This window comes from Nymphaea colorata, chromosome 1, assembly GCF_008831285.2.
Source record: "Nymphaea colorata isolate Beijing-Zhang1983 chromosome 1, ASM883128v2, whole genome shotgun sequence".
NCBI classification, from domain to species: domain Eukaryota; kingdom Viridiplantae; phylum Streptophyta; class Magnoliopsida; order Nymphaeales; family Nymphaeaceae; genus Nymphaea; species Nymphaea colorata.
The window spans coordinates 29,836,849-29,862,770 of record NC_045138.2 but is presented as its reverse complement, the minus strand read 5'-3'; the positions used below and the strand labels follow the sequence as shown (position 1 = coordinate 29,862,770).

The following is a 25,922-nucleotide window of genomic DNA, read 5'->3' as shown; positions in this document are numbered from 1 at the left end:
GAGTTACGGGAGTTCTTAGATCCACCAGCAAGTGAGGTTATTTTCGTAATTTTATAACTTGACGTGGCCATTGGAATAAGGCGGCTGCAGGAGTTGGAGCTCCTTCTTCTTGACTCGTCTTCGAAATGACCGTTTTGCCCTGAAAGGAAGCGGATATCAACGCTCCCGCCAGGATACCGTCTCGAGACCGACGGCCGAGGGTTCTCCTTCCGAACCACCATTGAATTCGGGCCGTCGGATATGCTCAAAGTTTTCGGCCGTCCGATTGACTCGAGGGCACCGATCTGACCGTCGAATATCGCGAATTCAATTTCAAAAGGAAGAGAGGGAGGAGGAGACACAGAATGCTTCCTCCCGTCCCTTTTTATTTTCAATTTTGTTCTGAATTATTTCTCGAGAGCGAAATCCCCCTCCTTTTTTTCCCCGCCACGATGCTCTGTTGATCGCAATCGGCAGTCCTTCGATGTCCCTTGTGGTTTTGCGGGCCTCCATTACCGGGACTCTGGCGGATGAGTTTCCTGCTTGACGGCCGGACTGTTGCTCTTGCCCCGGCCTCTTCCTTTTGAGCGATCCCTCCGCGCGGGTGGTCGAGGAATCTAGGTTTCCCTTAGCTGACCCGTGAATTGCCGTTCGGGAATTGGGGAATCCAGGAGACTGGTATGTGAATTCGGGTGCGTTGCGGGGAAGGCCTGATGGAGCAAGGACTCCAGCAGGCGGATTTCACGGGGAAGAAGCTCACCGCTAGGCAGCTGGACTTCACCGGTATCTGTAGCACCTCCACGGCCGTGTCTGAACCTCTGGCTCGCTCTCTTAGCGTCTTGTGAGTGTCCGGTTCTTCCTTGCCTCTCCCTCGTTTGATTTCTTTTTTGGTGTTTGTTCTCTCTGTGTCAGCGTGTTTAGTTCTTTGCTTCGGAAGAGTTTTTTCTGTTTTGTTGTTTTAAGGATTTGAAACCTACCAGCGCGCATGGATTGGCAAAGATGTAGTGATGATCCTGTCATTTGTTTTATTTTTTGCCGAAAATTGTCAGCTTTTTAGTCTTGCAGTCATCTTGATCTTTGTTTTTTATTTTCTTCTTCTCTGTAATGCATCCATGTTCCTTTTTGTGGTTTTAGAACGTCTATACGAATTGGTCGTATATTTAAATTTCCTGACCGTAGGGCTTGAATTTAAAATTCGTAAGAATAGATGGGTGAAATTAGCTTCCTATCAACCATGGTTTTCCTTTCTCTGTAATGCATCCATGTTCCTTTTTGTGGTTTTAGAACGTCTATACGAATTGGTCGTATATTTAAATTTCCTGACCGTAGGGCTTGAATTTAAAATTCGTAAGAATAGATGGGTGAAATTAGCTTCCTATCAACCATGGTTTTCCTTTCTTTGTAGCATGGCCTCTTTTTTCTTTCGTTTATTCTTCCTGCATCTCCAGCAGGTAAGTATAAGTTGAATCTGAATTTCAAACAATTATTTCTTTTTTGAATTGCAGGCGTGTCATTTTTTATTTTTTTTCCGGTTTTGTCTTTTTAAGGGAAAGATGCTATTATCTCATTCTGTAAAATTCGAGTTCATATAATTCCCTTCCCTGTTCAAAATCTTTAATTACTGTTGGCCTGAACTAAGAAAATACATATTTCCTTAGGTACCAAAATAGACAACTCCTTCATTCTAATCCTCCTCCTAACAAATTCAAATGTTTAAATTGTCTCCAACTTTCCACTTTTAGGTTCTAACATATCTAGCATGTTTTTTTCCCTTAGGCATGTTTAGTAAGTTGTAATCTCTAGGCGTTAACTGGGAAATGGTGGTTTTGGGAGCTAATTTTTGGTGTAGTAATTGAATTTCACTACTAAATATTTTCTCCGAGAGATACATTCAGGAGGCATAGAACAAGTTACCTTTTCATTTTTTTTTCTTTTTATTGCACCCAATAAGTGAAGTTTGCAATTGCCAATGCCAAGAACCAGAATGCATTCATTTGACCAAATTCCTAACTTCCTACAATAGATAGCTGCCATAAGAGTTCTCCCTTTGGTTCTTTTAGATGGACTTTTTACTTTCAATTTTCTTATGTGATTCTGTTGTTCTTTTTTTATTCTTAGTTCCAACTCGTTCCATTAAGGTTATGAACACCATCGAGATAGAATTGGTTAACTTTAATTCCTAATATTCAATATGATTTGCTTTTAACATTTCTATCTTGTTTATCTTTTGTAAATTGTCGACTTATGAGTGTGGTTGATTTCATTTTTTTTTAATTTCTTGTACTTCCATGTCATGCAGTATTTGGGATTTTGAATTTCGCATCATCCCTTGTCTTTCAACCTACTTTCACAAATCTATTTTTCTCAAGCTTCTTGAACCAGAAAGTATGCATGCTTTTCTGGTTCCTGACTTTCATGCATCCATTTATCTATCTACCTCATCTTCTTTATCTATTTATATAATTAGCCTCGTGCATATGTATGTCTTTTTTTTGAGTGTCACCTAATTGCTCTCTTCTATGTATTGACAAAGCTAAATCTGTAGGTTTTTGGTAAATGAAAGATTTATGCATTTAATCTGCACTGGTATATCAGGTATTTTTCTATTATGTGATGGAAGTAAGTGTTTCGTTACTAAACAAATAGTGATCTCTTGTTCCGCTTTGCGGAAGCAATTTGAGAGGCTTGTGGGGTCTTAGTTTTTGGTTTGCAGTAAAAACAAATTTTAGAGTCCCAGAGTGTTCTCTTTTTCACTTGTTTCTTCAGTAGTATAGTAGATTTTGGTTCAATTGCTTATTATTGATGCTGGTTAGTGATTAGCATTCTGATGTTTTTATCCAGGAAGCCCGAATCACCAAGGTCTTCAAGACCTCCTCGTTCTATTTTTGATTCAAAAGATGGTACTCCAAAGAAAGCAAAGCAATGCAACTGCAAACATTCAAAGTGCTTAAAATTGTAAGTGTATTACTATTTTTATGTGCTGGTGGTGCAGCAGCTTTCTTGATCACAGAAAGTTTGTTGATCATTTCATTTAGAGCAGGAGTTGCCTTCATGAAATAGCACATTAGAGTTCTGGGTTGTGCGATGTGGGAGGAGGATTGTAGTGATAGGAACTCTAGTGAAAGTGATTTTGGAGCATTTGGAAGCTGGAAGTGAAAGGAAATATTGGAATTTTTCTTGTTTAATTTTTTTTTGGGTACCTTAGAAGCTGGTGTGAGGTCCAAAGTCAAGCACATGTAAGATCTCCAATAGCAAGGTCAGGTACTTGAGATTTGAAAGCTGTTTTTTCTTTTTCCATAGGTCTTCACCCTCGGATTTTAAAAGGTAGAAGATCTCTCTAGCAGTAAAATAGGCCTTGGACGTAAACCAATATGAATTTCGGGCCTGGGTTTATTGAAATGCTACCATGAGAAAGGATGGTCTCTATGGGGAAATCATGTTCTTTATGACTAAGTTGCCCTTTGTGTGCAACAATGTTCTTGTTGGTTGGCCGTTGTGCATTTGTTAAAGAAAGTAAGCTTCTCATTATTGGTATTAATGTGGCTTATGAAACTGCTCATGATAAAAATGCTTTTTGAGATGTGCCGCATGCTTTGGAATCTAGGTATCAAGGTCTCTTATGTCCTCAAGAAGAATGTTGAATTTTGCCTTTGAGTGCATGTTTCTACGCATGCGCTTCCATGCATGCCAAATTGCTCCTGCACCACCCTTTGCCTTCCATGCTTGCTATACATTTGATGAGGCACTTAATTCCATCTCGTGAGCTACACTAGATAACTGTCACCAGATGGTTCTGCTTACTATAGAAAACAAACGTTTGTCTATAGGATTGCAAATGGGTCATATCTGCTTTGATGGTTTCATAATTTTTTTTTGTATCCTATCCAATTCTAGCTTGACCTCTAAGTTTTACCTGCGAGATTTTACCCATTTTAAACCTATTTGCCATGACTCTCTATTGGATTTATGGTACTTGTAGTTTGTGTGTCCTGCTGAGTTACAAGCTCTGTTCTTTTTCTTCTTCTTCTTCTTCTATTTGCAAGTAATCTGATTGCAGTGCTTTGATTGCTACAAGGTATTCTTTTGTTCAGTTCATTCTTATGAATATGGAGTATAAGTCAATGTCGTTATGGTGGTCAATTTTCTTTTACTTTCTATGTTTAATGAGTTTGATGGGTTAATGGTCAGGAACAAAACTAACTTTCTACCAACTTTGTACTCTCCCTCTCTCTCTTTTTGTGTGTCAGGTATTGTGAATGCTTCGCAGCAGGAATATATTGTGATGGTTGCAACTGTGTGAACTGTTGCAACAATGCTGAGAATGAGGCTGTTAGGCATGATGCTGTTGAAGCAACTCTAGAGCGTAACCCAAATGCATTTCGGCCAAAAATTGCTAGCAGCCCTATTGCATTGAGAGACAATCGGGTAAATAATTCACATTAATGATATTAACAAGAATAACTATTAAATTACTTGTGTTGAGATATGAAGTGCATTCATTCCTTGTACCTCTCTCGTAGAAAGTAAGAAGGAGAGGAAGGGAGGGGGGGGGGTGCTTGTATGGGATAGTACTTGCAATTCGATTACAGTTTCCTTTCACTAATTTTCTTCCGAGATTTTTAATTTAACCAGCTTCATCTGGTATTTCCATCACTCTTGATATAAACATGATCTTATGCTTGTAATTTCAGTATTTCACTGATGGAAGACAAACCCTGTTGGACTTGGCTGTGCTGTTGAGATTCTTCAGAAGTCTATATAATACCAAAGATCAATCTGTGTGTCTATCTTAGTTCTATAAGAAAAGAAGCTATTTAAGGAATAGAATGCTCAATATAAAAGACAAATCCAAGTTAGGCTGGATGGAAATTAAATGCAGAAAATTTCTATAGCTGGCATCAAACTATGGATCTTGTGAGTACTTGCTTCTGCATGTAATGGCATTTCGAGTGTAGAGATTTGGCTGAAATAAATTTGACTGTTACATTTCTGTGGTTAACTTGCATCTTGAGTATCCCCCAATGATATGCATCTTGAGTATCCTTTTGATTTAGTCTGAAACAAATTTCGCTATTACCTTTCTATTGTTAAGTCGCATATAGAATATCCTGATGATATATCTGGAGTCGCAAACATCTGTTTCATATTGTACTTAACATATGAAAAACTTCAGACTTCAGTTGCACATTCATCTTGTTGGTGCATGATCAATATTATTTGTGTTGAGCTAAGGCTACAGCAGACACATTTTTTTCCTCTGTTTTTCTTTGTACCTTGCTGACACATTGCATGGATTGATGTGGTTCTAGGAAGAAACAGGTGAACTGCCTCTGGTAGGAAAACATAACAAAGGCTGCCATTGCAAAAAGTCAGGATGTCTCAAGAAGTACTGCGAGTGCTTCCAAGCTGGTGTTTTGTGCTCTGAAAACTGCAAATGTATGGACTGCAAGAACTTTGAAGGCAGTGATGAGAGAAGGGCTCTCTGTCATTCTGATCCAAATGTGGCCTTGAGTTACATCCAGCAAGCTGCTAATGCTGCCATTACTGGAGCTATTGGGTCCTCAGGTTTTGCTTCCCCTCCACTGAACAAGAAGAGGAGAAACCAAGAAACGTTCTATAGCATGGCACTTAAGGATCCTTCTAATCAAAGGCTTGCTCAATTTCCTCAGGCATGTTTGCAGCGGCACCACTTGAGGATGTGTCTGTCCTTTCTTTCTTTTTGGCATTCTTTTGATTGGATCTTGAAATGTGGACAATTGTATGGTCTTCAGCACTATGTCTTGTTGGGGATGTTTTCAGTGGCATGGAGGGAAACCTTATTCCTCTAGAGAATAGGTAGAGCCAAGACTGAGATGTTGCTAGTGCTAACCAGCCAAAAGGTTTTTGAATCTCCTATTGTTTTCCAGAAATGTAGCTTGAAGTTCATTAATTTTCATTTACCAGCCACAAAATTGTCAATGTTTCTGCTTGCACCCTTAGGAACACTCGGGCAGTTTAATTGTTGGGATATAAGAGAGGATGGCATCTTGTGTTTCCAATCAGTTTCTGTCCAGCAATCTGTAAACAGGAGGAGGCACCAAACGTCCTCCCTCTTACGTCCATAACACGGAAATGGGTCTCTGAGGAACACATCCTCATTGGTGATTTTTGTCCGAGTGTTGGATCTTTTGATTGTGTTAAATGTTGATTGAATTATTTCTTCTAAATGTAGGTTAGCGTAGTGGCTTCATTCAGGGTGATGGGAACCAATAGCTCTAACGTGGATCTATTTTTGATACCCTGGATCCATGTTGAGGACTCTACTGACTCTACTTGCTGTATATTTAGTGAATCTAAAATCACCATCCATATGTCATGTGCCTCAAATCTTGAGAAGTTTTGTTAGTTGTATAGGAACAGAAAATAGCGAATTGGCATTGGAACAGAAAATAACGAATTGGCAAATGCAACTGGTTTTTCCGACCAGAAGTCGGGGCACTACTTATTTTCTCACTAAGTTTGCCCTCTGATTATGTTGCTTATTTTCTCATTATTTAAGTATGCAATGAAAGAACGTCAGTTGGTGCTCGAAGTTGAAGCAAATTGTTAATTCAATTTTTTTTTCTTGTTATTGATGTTCAGCTAAATCAACTTAAGGCATCACACTCAACTACTTCGTCTTCCATATCTTCTTTACCTGCTGCTCGTGCTGCTGCTCCTGTAGCATTGGGTTCCTCAAGATATGCTTACAGGCAATGCACGTTCCTTTTCTTTTTCTCCTTTGCTTTGTTTTGGAAGAGGTGATTTTGATATATAGAATGTCTGAAGTTCCTATCTTGTGTAAAATTTTCTAATATGCTGGCTGCGTTATCCTGTGATTAGGTCCTTGTTAGCGGATGTCGTCCAGCCAGAGGATGTGAAGGAATTCTGCAAACTCTTGGTAGTAGTTTCAGGAGAAGCTGCTAAAACATTCACAGGTATCCTCAGTGCATCTCTGTTCCAGGAATAAGATTTTCTTTGGTGACTAATTGGCAATATTCTTGGCAATCTCGTCATGGCATATTCAACAAATAAAACCTGAATATTTCCATATTTTCTATAAACTACCTTTAGCAACAAGAAAGTTGACTATATAATATGTATGACATCAAAACTTTTTTGCCACATAAAATTCTTTAGCTTGTTGAAATTTTACCGTACTAGGATCTTATAATCACATTTATGCCATTGCTCAGAGGTATGCATACTGATAGAAATCATTGCTTTCAGCACTCACTAAAGCTCCATTTTTTGTAAAATGGTGCTATTGCTTATAGACAATCTGCAAGTCAGTTGAAGCATAGCCTTGAGTCCTTACCTTGTCAATCCTTAATTTTGTGTTTTTTTTAATCTGCTTGATTCTTAACTAATTTTAATAGGAAGACATGGCGAAAAGGAAAGGAAGACAGAGGTAGATGGTCAGTCTGAAAAATCCCAGGAGCTGGCTGCAGGAGCACATAGTGATTCTTTCAAAACGGCAGAGGGTTCAAATGCAAGTCAACCAGATAAGAGTGGTGGAAATGAGTCGGGCCTGGAAGATGCCGAGACACAAAAAAGCAGGCCTATGTCACCAGGAACTCTCGCACTCATGTGTGATGAGCAAGACACCATGTTCATGGCTGCAGCATCGCCATCTGCAGTGCCAGGTCTTGGAAGCAGGATGGCACCACGATTGCCAAGCAGTGATAGGCCATCAGAACTTTACGCAGAGCAGGAAAGGCGTGTGCTAACTGAGTTCCGAGACTGCCTGCAGAAGCTCATAACAGTTGGAAGGATGAGAGGTAAACCTAGCAAATTTTAATGGTCGTACAGAATCTTGTAGGTCCACAAAGGATCACATGCTTGTTGAACTGTGTCTAGGCTTCATGTCTTACTAATATTTTTTGTATGATGCTTAGTGGTATTTGTTTCAGTCCATTTCACATGAAACAAGAGCTCTTGTCACATGGCTGAAACAAAGTTCACTATGAGAAAAATGCAATTGGACCACATTCATTGATGTGGGAGCCCATTTTACAGTGGGAATGAAAATTACACTGCTTTATCAAAAGATGCATTTTCTCATAAAAGGTGGGATCCTTGTGAAAGCCAGTTGCTGGCGCATTTGTAGCAAATTCTCTGTGAAATATATAGAAGCTTTCTCTGGGGTTTGCTAGAAGATGTAACGATTGCCCAAACATGAAACTGTTTTTTTTTTGCAGAAACACAGTATTCTATGCAATTAGAGAAGGCAGAGCCTCGTCTAAATCAACAAGAAATGGGTGGGAGTGTGGCAGCAAGAGCTGCAGTATCAGCTAGTGCTGAACTTTCCCAAACAGAGAATCCAGTACCTCCAGCGGTTCCGGCAAGCGCAGTGTATGGTAATGGTTTGCCCTTGAAGATTTCTGCCGAAAATGGTGAAAAACATTTAAAGGTAGAGACGACTGAGCCATGAAAGCTGACTCTAAATCAGCATTGTTATAATCACCTGATACCTTCTGCTGATGTTTTTTTTCTCAGCAGGCTCTAACGCAGTATAAGCAAATGTTGTCCACCATTGATGCCCTTGTTTTGGGGCCAATTTTTTCCTTATCATTATTAATGTATTTATATGTTCTTTCAAATTCTATGGCTCAATCTTTGCCTTCCATGCCTGATTTTTACAAATAAACAATAGAACGCTAGGGGCCCTTTGAAGTTGGTTTTGTTAATCTTATAAGATGCAGAATCGTATTTAGAGAACTCAGTGATTATCAGGCACGTGGGATTGGGGTCACAGCGAGATGCAGAATGTGCTTTGTATGTAAATCCGTTGTGTAAATGCTCCAGTTTGCGTCCACCCATAACCAGATTCTGCAGTCGCCGAACACAGGTTGGAATTCATGGAAGATCTACAAGTTACTTTGGTGTAGGTGGTGTATGATTTGAGAGTGGAGAATTGTCCTGAGTTTTTTACCTTTAATGGAGGAGCGGGGAGCCCTTTTATTTTGTGGAATCCACTTGGTCATTTGCATCGGTTGATTGATAAAGATTTGATTGGTGTAGCTCGACCTCGTGTTATTGTGTTATAGTTAGTTAATGCGATTCTAAACCGCTTCTATGTATAACCAAAAAAGCATATTAGTTTCTAAGTGATGTTCAAATTGCGAGCCGGCGAGAGGTTTGGTTGCGGAATGGGAAAGAAGGCGCTTTTGTTTGCATGTGTCCATCTAGGAGGGTGTTCGGCAACAATGACTATGTTGTATTTTGTTGTTCCATGTATCTGGCTGTAGAAAAAGAGCTACACAAATCTCTCTTAATTTCCAGGCAGGCAGATACATGAAACGCTAATATATAATTACTGTTGTCAACGGGCCCTATAGAAAACAGAGAGAGAGAGAGACTGGCTGATAAACTTAAATTAAGAACGAACGAATCATGCCAACAAAAAAAGGAAAACGGTTAAATTCTTTTTCCATAACAAGATAATAATACGGTGCCGAGCGATTCACTAGAGAGTTATTTTATTTTGCGAAAACACTAATTTTTTATGCCCTTATTTACTAGCATCCGTTATCCGTTGAAGCTAATTATTTCTGACTCGTGAACATGCATCGACGTTAAATTAACTGATATAACTAAATAATAAACAACCGTAACGGATATCCTGGCCGTTCTCGAATCAGTCATTCTAAAGCCTCTAGGTTGTTGGCCGCGAGAGTCAAACGGAGCCCAAGCCTCTTCTCTTGCATTTTTCCCTTGAAGCTACATCTTTAATTTAAAAAAAAAAATTAAAATCAACTTAAGATATTTCAAGTTATTATTTATTTTTAAAAATAAAAAATAGGCCGATAATGCAACGGTATATGATATGTCGATCAAAATACCATATGAGGACTTCGATTGGATCTTATGCCGATCGGATTAGAACCGAGCCTTACACAATCAAGCTTCCAAGTCCAAAATTGAAACGTAATCCTGTTTTAACTTTTATATCATCCAATTGGGTCAGACTCCAAAAATGGTGGATCTGAGTCGAATCCTCACCATTTATATCGCTTCTCAATTTGCCTTGCCCTTTTTTTTTTTTGTTTATGTTTTCTAATCTTTTCAAGACATTGCATTATGTTGCATAGGACTTTTTTGTGGTACCTCTTATTTTCGTATCATTTTATTAAGTTTAATATCATCTGTGTTGAATTGGATTTTCTTCTTACGGTCTTCCGTTCCCATTTCTGCGTTACGATCCACTGAAGAAGGTCGGGTTTAAATCGGGTCAGAAGCATGTGCTCCAAACCAGTTAGTATCCTAACTCGTAAGGGCCCGTTTGATGGGTGGGTGAAATCTTGTGGGGAGGGGGAAATCTGTACGGGCGAGTGAAATTTCACCCATCAAACGAGGTGAAATTTCACCCGTTTAACCCCCAAAAGAGAGCAGGTGAAATTTTACCCACAAGCGGGTTGGACATGAGACATAACATGGTATATCCAATCCGAATTCAAACTCCAGCTCAGTTGGGACATCAGTATCAATTAGTTCTTTGATCCAGATTCAAAATTTTTATGTCGTATTGGTACCCAACACTGTAGAGATTGTTAAAGCACGGGCAGAAAAAAGTTTGAACTGATTGGTCTGATCCAGATATGAGCAGCTACCCGATAAAACAACATCCCATCGAATTTGAATTTGCTCCAGATGATATGGTTCCTCGTGTATGTACTTATTCTTCCCGGTTTAATACCAGATATGGTTCCAAATTTGGATCCTACTCGACGTCCGTTTTGCAATAAGATGAATCGGATTCGGGCCACAAGTCCAATTCTTTTGCAGCTGCATGGAAAAATATCGACGCGTTAAAAACAAAAAAACGTGAAAAAAGCAAAAGCATTCCTCTTTGTCCCGGAACTGAAGTGCAAGGCCACATTGTCATATTTTTACATTGTTTTGATATTTTATTTCTTAAAAATGGTTTCTCAATTCTTAGATCCGGCGACTGAAATAAATTTTTATTTTTCAGTAAAATTTGGGTTATTACTCAAAACCAATTCTGTTTATTTAATATTTTATGAATATTAAAACTGATAAATCGATAATTTCACGATAAATTGAAAGCGTAGACGTTGATTTTATGAATTAAAAAAATAATATATGTCTGGAACCACGGCATGACACGACTAAGGGACACACAGGTCATTTATGCGAAGCACAAGGACATCGGTCGCCATCAACAGAAGCCCATCCACCTGTACCACCTTCAGGTTAACAGTGGTATACCTCTAGGGTTAACGGAGAGAACGGGAGAGAGAGGGGTCGAGGGAGGGATGGGGTCGAGGGATCATCCGCCTCAGGGCAACCTGAGCAGCATGGTGGTCGGTCCGGCGGAGCCCGTCGGAAGTGGCGGTGCCGACTTCGAGGCCGGCGAAGTCCGCCGGGATCGCGAGCAGTACTACTCCCGTTCCGAGAGGTTCTCGGAAAGACAAGGTTCGTCCGAAAGTTGATACCATCCCTTGATTTTATTATCCCTCATTCCGTCAATTCAATTGGACGGAAGATTTGATGCTGATCTTTGTGGTTGCTGTTTGATGAAGTTGGGCTGCCAAAATGTTTGTATGATTCTTAGTCTTTTGCTTTTTATGGTCATGTCCTCGAATATCATCTATTTTACTATTTTGATATCGTTGCTAGATTTCTTCTATGAGCCACAGGATGCGTATAAATAGTTCTAATTGGCGTTACCGGTTCATTACTCTTTACGAGTATTTGGTTTGCAAGATTTGGCATAGAAATGCTCTATATTTGATCCTTGTCGTGGCGCCATCAAGTAGTGGTTGGTTAAATATCGCTGCTTATCTTTTGTCACATGATTGTTGTTTTCACCATTCGTGTCAGCCGGCTGGCAGCCTTTGGGGATTTGAACCCCACTGATGAAAAAAAAAAAATCAATGAAAAAGTTGGAGTTTTCCTTTCTTTTTACGGTCTATTACCTTAGATAGCTTCTATTTTTAGCCGGTGAGATCCATTAGTAGTTCTTCTTCTCGTGGTCTTCAGCTATAGGAGCCCTTCCATTTCGTTTCGGTTTATTTGATTTGTATGTCTGGAGAAACTCTGCTTTTCTTTGGGAACCTCTTATCTCCAGGAGAGTCATTGGTATCTCTTGATCGACTTATCGGATCGAAATGGAATTTGTTTGTTTTTTTTTTCTTGATTCTGTCAGCTTCCTATTAAATACTTGATGGCATCATGCTTCATATAGCCTGATATTTAATGTAATATTTCAGCAAAATATGGTAATATGACTCTTTTCCTGTTTGGTACTAACTGTATAAATGCAACATTTGTTTTTATTCTTTTTCCTTTTTACCGACTTCAGGACCATTTTCTCGTTGACATAATATGAATATGGATGATGTTCTGATATCTCATGGAACATACATATTAGGGAATTTTTTTTGTGATTTGCAATTGTAACAAAAGGAATAATTAGTTTGCCCATGAAATATTCAGGTTTTCTTTTTGTGGCTATATGAGAGATGAAGATGTTTTTCACTTTGTATGCCTGTTCTGAAACACGACATGGTCAAGGGTGTAGGGGCTATCATGCATAGATGGCTTGGGATTGCTCTTTCCTTTTGTTGCTGCGGTTTCGTCGGTTAAATGAGACATGGCAGAAAGCTGGGGCTTTAAGCAAAGTGAAAGTGCAGTCATGCCTTATTTTTCTATTTTTAGTGCTAGGTTGTTGGAAGGAAGTTCTTTGTTCAAATAAGACAAGTGGGATCCCCTTGCTTTCATGTCTATGAACATCTTTGATGGTATTTCTTCTTTTCACATAGATGTCGTATTGTGGATTTTTTGCACCTAAGAAAAATAGTCTTGTCAATCGGATAAATAAGTAGATGCGGAACTGGTTGGTGATTGAGCGTTGTTACCGCTTGGGCATTCATTGCTTAGATTGATTTTAAGCCTTAGAAGTTAGAAGTTATTCATTCGTTTCTTCCATAATACAATGATTGGATTTATTTGGAATGCTGTTTCTTCTCTGGTGGATATGGTCAGTTGATTAGCTTGCTGTCTTTCAAAATACTTTCCTTCTTGGGTTTGTTTGTCTGTTCTTGGGTGCTTGTATGAATTTGGAATGACTGATTACTGGAAGGTAGGGGAAAAAAGGCTGGAACTGGGATTACCAAAAAAGGGAGTCTTCAATAGACTGGTTGAACATTCAGGTTCCATGTATTAATATGGAAGTGAAATATTGGAGGGTAAGATTACAAATGCACATATGTGCATGGGAGTTTTGGGTCCTTGTGGATGAATAATTTCTGACCCAGCAATGATGTTGGGGTAAACAAATTGTATCAAGAAGATAAAATGATTCTTCCTTCTCATGAGGATATCACTGCACAAATTGGTTCAAGCCAACACTTGTTCAGCACCAGGGTATTTGTAGAAACTAATGCACCTTGAGTGGAACTACCAACAGAGTGTTGTTCTTTTCATGGTTCAACAAAGATCTCAGTGAATGACAGATGTTGCTGGTCCAAAGCATAGTATGAATTGAGGATGTTGGCCTTTGTTATTTGAAATGAATGGTTCAGAATAAGAGGTATGGAACAGTTCCTTTGCTCATCCATGTGATTGGATGAAGAGTTAATTGCAGCTCTGAAAGGTTTCTGATTTATGTTTCAGCATAGTGGTTATGGGGTGCTGTTTGGTTTCAGCTTTAGTGGTTATAACACCTGCAGTTTGTGTAGAAGGTGATTCATGACTGGTGGCAGGAAGGAGGGGTAGGAAAAATCTTTTGTTTTATTATTTGCAAACATGGCTATTTGTTTGCATGAGTATTTGGTGTACATGAACTGTTACCTAGGTGAATGACATGTCTTACAAGTCATATGTTTCCTATACTTTTTGTGGTTGCTATAAGTTAATCTCCTGGGAATTGGTAATATCGCGTGGTGCGTTAACATTTAATGTGGAGATTTTTGAAATGCTTCATGGGACAGCAAATTCCTACTACGGGAAAGATTCCAGGTTCTCAAAAAAAAAAAAAGGAAAGAGGACAGTGGTTTCACTAATGTGTAATCTAGACCGGCATGCTCCTGGTGAGTGTAATGGCCTTGTTGTGGATGCTGTTTGTTGATGTTATGGTTTTGTCTGCAACACAGGCATGTAGCCTATGGACAGGGGTGAGATCATAACTAACTTGCTAGTCTTGAATGGTTCTTTCCCACTTTGTGCAATGGCATCTTACATATGTCTGGTGTGCACATATTGGTGTCTTATCTTCCTTTGGTGATACCCTTGATTTAGTGTTTTCACATGCCCACGTGGATAATTATTTCCTGAAAAGCAGCTATGATTTCTAGTCTACTGTTGTCCATCTTTTGGGGTTTGTTGGACTTTAAGAGAGATCAAAAACTGGGGGCCTTGATTCGGGAGTGTCTTCCACCAGCAGTTTGTGCCAGAATTGGGTTTTGCTTATCTTTCCTACCCTCACTGGTTTTCTTTTCAGGATATGGAATTCGTGCAGGTTCAGGGTCACCTTTGCGCCACAGAAAGGTAGATCGCTGCTATGATACTGAATTTGATCATGGGGATGCCCCTCATCGCAGCCATGGTGGATTTAGGGGTGGTAGGGGCCCAGGCAGGTTTCGGGAGTTTTCACCCCCATATGGTCGAGGTAGAGGTGGCAGGTCATTTGGTAGAGGTCTAGATGGGCTGGATTTTGGTGTTTCATCATACCGAGGTGAAGGAATGAGCAGAAATAATCCAAATGTGCCTCCAAGAGTGGGAGACTGGATTTGCAGTGAGCCCTCGTAAGTTTGTGGATGTGTTTCACTTGCTTCTCTCTGCTTGTTGCTGCTGTATATTTTTCTTCATTTATCTGCACTTTGTTCTTTTCAGCATTATAAGACAACATGACCCCTGCATCATGCTGAGTTGAAAACATAAATAAAGATTTCCCAATCAGGTTGTTGCTTCATGCATTTTTGATCTGTTGTAGGCGATTGTGTTATTGACTGCAGATGCACAGTATTGGTTTACCACAACTAGCCAGAAACCTAAAAGATTTTACTGGTAGACCTGCCTTGGGTATTGTCTTTTAACCTCCAATTTGAACGTTAAATCCAGCATTTTACTAGGTTGACGGTGCTCTTGTTTGGCAATTAGGCTGCCTTTGCATCAAGCTTATGGTTTCCTGCTTGTGCTCAGTAAGCAAATCTGGCATTCATGTTAGGTCACATGCTTCTGCCAGGAAACTTTTTTCCACAGGCACACGACCTATTCCTCATCTGAGACATCCATACGTTCTGTCTTCTGTCATTGTAAAAATTTGTTGATGAGTTTAATTTTGGAATGCTGTTTTCCTGTCAATGCAAAAGTGAATTAATGATGTAGCTTTGGTATTCTGTTTTTCCTGACCTTTCCGGGAGGCAGGTGTGGTAATCTTAATTTTGCACGGAGGGCATACTGCAACAACTGCAATAAGCTTCGCAGGGACATGGCTCCGTTTGGGCCTCTAGGAAGTCCCAGAGGAGATTATCCAGCTGGGCCACCACACCCTCATAGTCTGCCCCCACATGTTGGTGGCCCGCCAATGGATCGTGGTCCTGGAAGGGAAATTAATGGCTATGGATCGCCACCTCGTGGTTGGAGCAGAGATGGTTTCAGAGAGTTTGTCGATGGTATGCCACCCCCTAGGCATGGGGAAAGACTTCCGGATCATCGCATGGGGAGGGAGTTCAGGGATCGATCAGACTATCATCATCTTGAGAATGAATATAGAGGGAGGGGGAGATTTGACGGAAGCCCTCGTGAATGGCGACATGGAATGGGCGGCAGGTGGCGTGGAAGAGATGAATTTCATGAGAGGGATGAATTCTTTGATGACAGAAGAGAGGTTTATGGTCGGGGTGGCAGAAGGGCACCATCCCCACCATCATTACCGGACCGCTGGGTCCGGGACTCAAGGGTACGCAGCAGGTCACCCGTAAGGGGTATGAAGGAGTACAATGGAGATCCTTTTGTTGGAAGAGGTAGGGAAGACAGGCGAGGCATCGGCAGAGATAGAATCAACAATTCATCTTACTAGCAAGACACCATGCCTTCCAAAAGAACTTCACAAAGTTTTACGCAGATGTCCATTTTATAATCGTATGTAATGCTTTTGATATGTCGTCACTGAACTGAGCCTTTTTTGTGAAACATATTTTTCTTTGCTACCGTAGGATTCTTTTATAGTTTCACGAGGAAAGGTCATGCTCCGAGTTGCTCATTTCACCTTTTTCTATTGGCTATTGGTATTTCTATACCTTTGTGAAAGCTTTTGTGGCTCAGATGTAAAGGCTGAGACACAACACTTTAAATGGTGTTTACTAAACGGTCAGGTTCAGTTTCAGGAGTTCAAGTCTACTTTCTATAACAAGTTGAAGCATTTTACTTCAAGCAGCTAATTGGATCTGGATTTACTGAGCTCGGTCAACTGTGCACGAACATGCTAAATCTGTTTGGCTTATGTTGTGAGAGGTGCCTTGGTAGACCCAAGTCATGCCTTCCATCAAATCACCCACTTGATTTGATGGGAAGAATTACATAAATTAAACTCTTTCAGAATCAATATTGGGGTGTATTTAAAGTAATAAAAATGGATTCATCAAGTTGAAGCAGGTTCAAATGGATCCATGAACATGGGTTTTGAGTGGCTGGTGCTTTATGTTTCTTGCCTGGGAAAACTTTCTCTGGTTTCGTAATTTGTATGGCATGAGTGCAATATCCCTCCCTTAATCCTATTCTGAACGTTGTGAAAGTGAACGTATAAAGGTTAGCCAAATCTTTTAGGACGTCATATGTTTAGCATTAGATCATCTTTCCAGTTCCAGATTACTTCCCACACCGTCACATTTTATGGCGATCATCTTTCCAAAAACGTTCTACTCTGCCCGTCAATCTGAAAGCTTTCTACTGGTGGTGAGCGTTTTGTGTCTTTGACTTTTCTTTTCAAATTTATTGTTTTCCTATAGAAGAATTACCAGAAATTGCGTGTTCTTCGCTAGTCAGAAGAAGATTCTTCGTTAGGCGATCTTTTGTTAGTTTCGAATGTTCTTCAACGGCAAATCTCGCGTTCCCGGTTAATACTATCGTTAGAATCCAGTATCTCGGCATTTTTGCGTGTTTTCCTTTTCATGAGAAGTTATTTCGATTACTTTCTGATTTACTTCATTTGCAGTAGCTGCTTATCAGCACGATGAACGTTTGATCTAAGGAGATCGAAATCTTCGTAAAGCATTGCGTTAGTTCGGTTGCTCCGATCGCTTTTCTTGATCTTTCTGATGATCTTTTAGCGTGCAAATCTTGAAGTGGTTTTACATTTCCCGACTTTGTCATGCTGTCAAAAATTTCCTTGTCTTTTCCATGGTTATCTGATTATTTTCGGCCAATTTTGTAAAATATAAAATGACTTCGTTACTTGATCCTCTTGTTGAGGACGAACTTATGTTAGATTTGATTTACTTGCCTTTGACGGATGAACTCCGGTTAAAACACTCGGTTGACTTGATCGTTTCTTTCCTCCTCCAACTAAATTGCCTCAAATGTTCCGATATTTGGATGTATTCATAGGTTTCATCTTCATGCGGTAGAAGTAATGTAGTTTCAGGTTGCTTACCACACCGTCACATTTTATGGCTTGGCCGATCTGCAATAGCATCGTGTTGCCTTGCGAATTGCGATGATTTTGACTGTTCCCTGTCTAGGAATTCTACACATTACTTTAGGTAGCGTTTGAGAGTCCCAGATCTTACTGATTTAAGATCCGAGGATCTCAGATCCTCACATCTTAAAAACCTGGCTTTTCAAAAACTGGTTGATATCATCGAAACCTCTCTCTCTCACCGACCGAAGCGAGCTCGAATGGACGAGAGCTCGAAGCCATGGCGCGCGGTTGTTCGTGATGATGGTGAGCCTCTCCTTCTCCCTCTCTCTTTTGTGTCCAGAACGGTCTTTTTGAAGCACTCAACGAAGGGTTTCAGAGATGAGGGTTTCTCTCTGAAACCCTCGTTGAGGGCTTCAGAGAGACCCTCGTTGATGAGGGTTTCTCTGAAACCGAAACCCTTGTGGAGGGTTTTCTACAAGGGTTTATCTGAAACCCAGAGGAGATGGGATTCAGAGAGGCCCAAAGAAGATGGGATCCTGTCGATTTTTTTTGAAAAATTCATAACCATCTTTTAATCTTGATGCAATTTTTTTTAAAAAATAAAAAATGATAAATAAACTATGATGGAGTGGCGGAGCCACGTATGCAGCCCTTGTTGTTGTTTTTTTTTTAAATTTTCACATTAACTTCTTTAAATATTTGCTTTGTTATATGCATGACTGCCTTTTTTAATATGAAAATTCGTGAATCAGTGCCCTTTCAAAAAATTTTTGTAGCTCCGGCGATCCAAGAAAATCCGGTGCACGTCTACGTAAAAGGGCCCCTATGAACCTCATTGGTATAAGTTGTTTTCACCAAATTTAAACGTGTACTTGCACTATACTGGCCGAGCTGATAAAATGTCTCTGATTAATGTAGCTAAACTGTAACTAAATCATCCACGTTTTTGCCTCTCATTTTCTTGAAATGCTACAAAACCTTGTGTACATGATCCCGCGATATAAAGACTGAATAATTCCTAATTTCCTATCAAATCAACCACGTCGCATTACACCCATATGTTAAACCTGAGTAAAACAACTTAAAATCAATGAGACTCAAAGGGTACTCGCACACAGTCCTCCTGCGCAGAAGCTTTTACCCGATCCCCGCCAGGAACCGCCAATTCAAGAATGGAACTACAAGTAGCCAGTGAAGGAGAGACTGCATCTTGTTCATGAGCCACGGCTTCGGGGGATAGCATGGTGAGGTTGATCCCGGGGATTGGCTAAGTGTGATCGGATCATTCTTCGGTGAACAAAATGGCGAGGGTTCAATCTTGGCGTTCTGCTAGGAGCCTGGCCTGGGTTTCCATGGTTCGGATGATTGTAAGGCCTTGCCTGCGAGATGCCATGGGGAGGTTCATTAGCAGGCGCCACAGTAGTGAGGAAGGGGCCGCGTTCAGTTGTAGCCATAGTTGGTGGGAATGGGATGCCACCGTCGGGGGCCATGGCTGCAGGAAGTGTAAAGGTAGCGGGGAGAGGAGCCACGGACTGGGGGATAGCAAGGTGAGGCTGGTAAATGGATTTTCTTGGGCGAACGAAATGGCGGGAAGCCATTGTTGGTGTAGTGCTAGGCTCGGTGTGGACCATGTCGATTGCAAGAGAGGGGAATCGCAATGGCGGGAGAACAGTGCCGCAGGTGGTGCCCTTGGCATTCAGTGAGTAAGATGTCGTTTCTCTTCCTTCAGCTGTTCTTGATATGTTAATATCTTTGAGGAAGATGCTTTTGCAACTAACAGTCTCACTGCATGCCAATTTGATTGCAGTTTCAGTATTGGATGTGCCCGACGCACCGATGTAGGCCACATTCCTTACCTGCACAGCTGATGTCTGCAAGGCAGAGAAGAATGCTACATCATGAGAAGCACAGACATGCATCTTTGGTAAAAAGCATTTGATTCAGGTTTGAACTGAAGGGAACGTGTTGATACGAAGGTTTAAAATTGGCTGGTTGGCGTTTGCTCAGTCTGTTCATCTCCTGCTCAGAATGTGAGTTGTTTCGGCCTTTGTTTCTAACTACTGGATTGGAGTTGGTAATCGAAAAGCTATCTTACCTTGTTTGCACATCGATGAGGAGAATCACAATAGTATTGATCAATTACTATTGGATTTGAAACGTTTATGAATTTAAGCTGCTCGAACAGGATGTTCCTCGCATATCCATGGCCGCCCTGCCATCAAGACAAACTGATAAGTAATTCGCAGATAGATTTAAGAGAAAGCCCACTACCAGTTTGTAAATTTGGTTGTCCCCCATCGTTTTCTATTGGAATTAGTCTCTGTGTCTATTCATATTAAAAGAGCTTTTTGTGCAAGTGTAGATGTGATCTTGAAAGTCATCTGAAAACATCTTCGGTTTAGATGTGTTTTATAAACCAAGCGAAATTTGGCAACTGATATAACACCACAGTTTTGGTAGTAAAAACAATTTGAATAAGAGTCTATTGAGTACTAGTTAGTAGTCACGAACACATTAACATCAATTATGTTTAGAATATCGTTCAACATGAGTTTTTTAGGGAGAGAGGGAGAGAGAGAAGCTAGTCGTTTCAGCTGGATATCTTCATGCTAAAAGGAGAAAAAGAGTTATTCCACTCCCATGTATCACACGGCCTCATATGCTCATCTAAGAACATCATGTTTGGGCCAACAAGAGCTCTGTCCACCTAGCAAGGTTGCTGTATCAAAACCTCCTTGTTTCATCAGCAGGGTGCATCTCTATTGACATTATCTAGTGTTGGTCTGACTAAACCTTTGCTTGCTTATAAAAAGAAGAAGAAGAAGAAAAGCTTGGGATCAGACCTGCCATGACTTGATTCGGACACCGTTTGTTGTTCCATGGAAGGTTGCATTCTTCAGATGTATGTTTTCCACAGCCGCCGTTTTGCCATCTGCCCCTAGACTTCCGATGCTATCCACAATCAAATGAAACATAGTTGATAACTTGATCATGAGCATTCCCTTTCCACATAAACTCAAATAGAGCGAATTGGTTGGAACTTCATCTTTGACAAGACATTTTTTGTATAGCCTCTTAAAGCGCCAAAGTTCCCTACTTGCCTGTGAACTATGTTTGCCTTTCATCGACAAACTCTTACGCAGATCCCCACCAGTTACAAAGGAAAAACAGTCTAAGCCAATCTGTTAAAGGAAGCCAAACACATTTATACTGAAAAAAATCTTAGAAAAGTCTATTATTATCTTTGAATTGAACTATTTCCATTTGGTTAACGTTTGTAAGTTCAGAAAAATCACGTATCGTGGCTAACTTATATGGTTGTGAGATCCAAGGTCGATCTGAAATCCACGTGAGGTGAGGATTCAATGTCTAAACAAACAGGGGAGCTCGGCATTGGAGCTTAGATAAGCGGTAAATGTAGAAAAGCATGGATTTGAGGTCCAAGGGAGGGAGGGGGTCGGACTTCAGATCCATGAATCTGAGATCCTTGGTGATCTGAGATCCCAGCGGATCTCATGTCCGCTAGCAAACATGACTTATATTTCAAGAGCTTACAAGAACTAGGCAGATTTGGATGGAGCTGCTTGGCTTAGGGCATGCAAATAATTGGAATTTTTACACTTTTGAGAGCTCAAGTGGTGGAGAGATTCTATGTGTGGGTTCTTTTCTATAAGTAGTTATAAATATCTCTTCAATATTTAACTTCCAAATTGAAGGGGTCTTCTCCACAAAAATGGTCTCTTTGTCCACGAAGAAAAAGTCTCCTATCCACAAATTAAACAGGTGGATTGAACCCTTGTTTGCATCTGTGATCAAGTTTTATCAACAATTGAAAGAATCAAACAGTACCTTATGCCATGGCCGGGTCCGCAGTCAATGTTTGTCATTACAATATTGGAAGAGTCAGTAACAATGGAAATGCAGTCGTCGCCTGCATGGATAGAATTAAGGCACAGCAAATGTTAGCAATCCATGTGATTATATGAAGGTGAATATTGTGCAAATTTTACATGTCCATGGATGTGTTTGCATGTCTGCAACAAAGGGGAACCTATACCTGAAACCTGACAAAAGGGATAGGTAGAGGACACACATTGAGTTCTTCAGTGGGTTTTTGATAAGAAAAACATTGTATTGTCAAAGCACATGTTCGTAAAACATATTTCAAGAATGTCATGTTCTTATCTCAGGAAACATAGTGTCACTACTGTTGTTGTTTCTAGATATAATAATCAAACGATAGGCATAATCACATCTTGTTTCTTAGAACAAAAGCATAATAATGTTCTTGAAACATGTGCCTTAAGAGCTTATGTTCCGATAGCTCAATGTTTTCTTATCAAACACTCTCTAGTTCTATCGTATGATTATCACCCCTTAGTAGATGAGGCAATGAATTTTTATTTGTTAAGGTTTACTCGGGGAAATCCACTTTGAGCATAAAATTCCCAAGGCCATGCCCTTATGCTTCCAAGGTTCTAGCTTGGTTCAGGACCTTTGTGATGAGCCACAAAAGCAATTTCCAAATCACATTTCTAATGGGATGATCTAACTTCTTTGCTTTAGTTGTCTCAAGGCCTACCAAAAAGTACATCATTAATATTCATAGTAGTGACCATCCATCATCAAAATGTGCAGAGGAGATACCATTAATTTGCTCACCTTAGCAGTCTATGATGAGCAAGGCAAGGGGAAGAACAATATCTAGTTACCTGTTCTGATAGTGCACCGATCAATGTAGACGTTCTGTGAAGCATGCAGGTGTATGCCGTCTGTGTTCGGGCTGTTGCCGGGCGCCAGTATGGTAATATTGGAGATTAAGACGTTGGAGCTGTCCTGAACGTTGAGGTGCATCCTCTGGCTATTGACTAAGCTTAGATTGGATATCCTAACATAAGTGCACCCACTGATAGTAATTGCCTGCACCCATTGAAACCACTCCTTAACTTCATTACTTAAAGATTTTCAAGCTTGTAATAACGATTATCTGGATGTTTAGAGAGAAGTCTCACCGATGGAGCATGTCCACAAGGCTGCAAAACCACAAAGAGGATTGAATCAGAGTTGGTTTTGATTAACGATTCCATCTACTAATTAAGAAGGAAGCTGGAAAACATGATACTTGCAGGGTAATGTCTTAAAACATGAGATCGGGAAGATTTCCCGGCCGAATATGACAGGGAACTGAATTTTGGGTTATTGAACACGATTCATTGTGCTCTCCTAATTTGTTCGGAAATTCTTGGCCGGCCGGCCATTGTCAGGTGGATGGAGATCTTGTTGGCTTGGCAAGTTAACTACAAATAATAGAGAAAATGGTAGCAGAAAACAAAATTTATTTGTTCCATTACATTGCGAGGGTCGGTCTTGCATGATTTAGCCCACCATGTTGAGCCATGGCCGTTGATCGTGCCGTCGCCGGAGATTGTCAAGCCCTGAATGTTCTTGAAAGTGAGCCAATAATTCACCTCCTCGTCATCCCACGCATCGATGCTATTTGGGGCTACCAAATTCCCAGAAATCTGCACAGGCGAAAGAACAAACAAATGGGAATTATTATGAGTAATCTCCAGTCATCAGTCCATTCTGGATCTATCATATACAGCTCGACATATACATGTAATGTGGTTTTTTTTGCCGTCCAGATGCCTCCTCCAGCCTCTAACACACAGCCGGATGCAAAATGACGAATGAAAGATTTTAGATGATAATATATATATATCATACACCATTGAGCTGCATGCATGGGAAAACAGTTTTGGAAAAAGAGAAGAAATACGTCAAAATCTGCCGTCTGAACTGAATTTTATGGTCTAAGACAGCCAAGACTCTTAATGGTGATCTTTATAAAATAATTTACAAATCCAAACTTTCTAACCTTTTCACTGTAAATATTGCACTATATGTAGCGTTGATTTATGAAAACTAGCGAAAAAAGATTGACTGTGATTAGAAGACAAACTAAGAATATATATATATATATATAAATCTGCTGAGTATCTTTTATATATATTGAACTGGTAACTGCTAAACACTTAAATGCTAGACACATAAGAAATAATTTTGGCCCTTGATACCTTCTGTTTTTGCGCTTGGGCACCACCGGATCATGTGGGATTCTGGCGTATGTTTATGAACGCAGACCTGTGATTTAGATTTTTGTTGGTCCGTTTCTGCTTCCTCTAAATAGGTAGCCTTTAGGTCCATCAACCGAATCAGGTTGCCTAAGTTTAGATTCACATATAGTTACTACTATAGAAGGAGATCTTTCTAAAATCTACTCTCTCTCTCATGTTACACAAACTCAAAAACCAGTAGATTGAGTAGTTTGATTTTCTCTAACGAAATTGCATTGATGTTACTGCGTATAAGTCTTATCAAGTGCTACGAAACTCACTCAACACCTTATTTGAAGTCGATCAAGTAGATTTCATGTGGCAACAACCTGAACATATAACCTGTGTGGCCTGCCATGGATCAGGCTAGGCATTGGCTTAGATTCTTAATTAGGTTTCGATTTAATAATGTTCCAGGGTGATTAAGAGAGCGCTAAATTTAGCTAAAAAAAAAGTTGCAGTAGTTTCTAACTGTTGGAACTAAAGTTGCATTTGATAGCCTCGGAAGTTAGATCTGCGGCTGCATAAAAAGGTGTGTTTCGGAAGATCCTCAATTTAAACAAACTAAAAACCTAAGTAGCATGGATTTAAAATCCATGATACATGTTAAAAACTATATACTTAAGGTCAGATGAGGGGTGGTCTGATCTTGAATCAATGAATCTAGATCTCATATCACCATAGATTTGAGATACTCAGTGAAACAAATACAACCTAAAGTCATTGAAAATCTTAAGAATCAAAACTATGACGGCATTTTTTTACTTTTAAATAGAACTTAATAAAGACTTGGAAAGCAATGTTAATTTTCGGACTTGTAAGATCTCGACATGCGCTTTGAAAAACTGGACGATTGCATCCATAGAGTTAGTTTTACTAAAAAAAAGTTTTATTTGTTAATTAGTATGTGGTCGTAGATAATTAAAGATGTCTTAAATACCTAAATTTCCTGAGGCTCTTGCCATGGCTGAAACGAGAGCAGCAGGCCTTTAAGACAAATTAATGGGGTGAAATATTATGTTTTAAATAAAGAGAAAAATGTGATAAAATATTTTCGTTATTTAGTACTAAATTAAATAAAAAAATTAATTATGCAAATTTACCTGAACGTGGATGGGGGAGGAGCAGGGGCCTTCAAAAATTGTAGGAGCCACTCGAAAGGCCTCTCCCAATGGAACCAGCATTGTCGATGGCCCTTCGGCGCTGCATGCCTCTTGCCAAGTTCTCCGGAACGCCTTGCAACCACACGGGAAAAGCAGTGATACGATGATCAGTTGATGACTTTGCTCTGTTTTCAGACGTCCCGAACAAAATCACAGTACTTTCAAGCTCTATATTTTTGAACGGCCTGCCTAAATGTTACCTTTGCATCATCTTCCTGGTCATCCGCTTCTGCGCCGCGCCGGACAACGGTGAACACGTTTCCACGGACGGGAGGGACGGGGACGTGGTCGCCGGCCCCGGGCTCGGGCTCCTTATCTGCTGAAGCAAGCACTAAAAAGCCACTTGAACACAAAACAATGAAAGGAACAAGACGAAGAAGAAGAACTCTGGTTGGAAGATGGAGAAGAGATGAAGGAGGGCAAGAAGAATTCATGGCGAAGCAAGAAAACAGAGCAGAGCTTGCAAGAAATGGAAGCTACAAACTACGAGGGGCTATGAACGGGCATGCCTTTGCAACATCTATACTTAAACCCTCTCCACATTCAACACTCACCCAAGTCAAATCGGACGTTAATTTTTTTTCTCTTTTTGTTCAAAGTTGTGTTTGGTACTATTGAATATCATGGCATTAATAGTGTCGGAGTTATAGAAGATCATATCAGATATCAATCCATTAATACCATTGAGAGTTACGGCCAAAGAGTTGACCCAGCTGCGGTTGGGGGGAAGAGAAGACCACTATTATGGTTGGGCCATCTCCATAATAGGAAATGTCAATGGATCAGATCTTACTAAACATCTAATCCAGATCTGGATCCCGTTACTCTAAATTTGGTAAAGAAAATGTAACCCCCCTCTCTCCTTCTCCTCGATCTTACCCTTGGGATCCAGAGCTACATCGGGACATGGGTGATCCTACGGTATATCTTTGTACTCGAGTGTCATGCATGTCATAGTTTGTAGTACAACAGAGTAACACCCACAAGAATTAAACTGACGACTCATCAACGCCTATTAGTAGTGCCGACCTGCTCGGC

At 40.2% G+C, this 25,922-nt stretch overlaps 3 protein-coding genes across 4 annotated transcripts; 2 read left to right on the top strand and 1 right to left on the bottom strand.

Annotated features, from left to right (window-relative positions):
- Positions 1 to 328: 328 nt before the first annotated feature.
- On the top strand, positions 329 to 8,916 carry LOC116246428 (protein tesmin/TSO1-like CXC 5). Of its 2 annotated transcripts, XM_031618297.2 has the most exons (9): positions 329 to 820; positions 2,821 to 2,934; positions 4,227 to 4,404; positions 5,289 to 5,648; positions 6,601 to 6,710; positions 6,841 to 6,935; positions 7,377 to 7,778; positions 8,199 to 8,410; positions 8,497 to 8,916. In XM_031618297.2, exons 1-9 carry the CDS (start codon positions 693 to 695, stop codon positions 8,644 to 8,646), a joined length of 1,749 nt encoding a protein of 582 aa, XP_031474157.1. In that variant the 5' UTR covers positions 329 to 692; the 3' UTR covers positions 8,647 to 8,916. The 2 variants fall into 2 exon arrangements, with proteins under 2 accessions (XP_031474157.1, XP_031474158.1); XM_031618298.2 differs by having other exon boundaries at positions 8,199 to 8,624.
- Positions 8,917 to 11,246: 2,330 nt separating this feature from the next.
- LOC116258727 (uncharacterized) lies at positions 11,247 to 16,351 on the top strand. The gene is made up of 3 exons (XM_031636074.2): positions 11,247 to 11,436; positions 14,465 to 14,768; positions 15,391 to 16,351. The coding sequence occupies exons 1-3, from the start codon at positions 11,277 to 11,279 to the stop codon at positions 16,043 to 16,045; spliced, it is 1,119 nt and encodes a 372-aa protein (XP_031491934.1). The 5' UTR covers positions 11,247 to 11,276; the 3' UTR covers positions 16,046 to 16,351.
- Positions 16,352 to 18,819: 2,468 nt separating this feature from the next.
- On the bottom strand, positions 18,820 to 25,362 carry LOC116252089 (probable polygalacturonase At1g80170). The gene is made up of 9 exons (XM_031626148.2): positions 25,085 to 25,362; positions 24,825 to 24,956; positions 22,957 to 23,127; positions 22,618 to 22,638; positions 22,318 to 22,525; positions 21,455 to 21,536; positions 20,449 to 20,557; positions 19,701 to 19,817; positions 18,820 to 19,476 (listed from the first exon to the last, which is right to left on the bottom strand). Exons 1-9 carry the CDS (start codon positions 25,316 to 25,318, stop codon positions 18,820 to 18,822), a joined length of 1,731 nt encoding a protein of 576 aa, XP_031482008.1. The 5' UTR covers positions 25,319 to 25,362.
- Between the last annotated feature and the right edge of the window lie 560 nt (positions 25,363 to 25,922).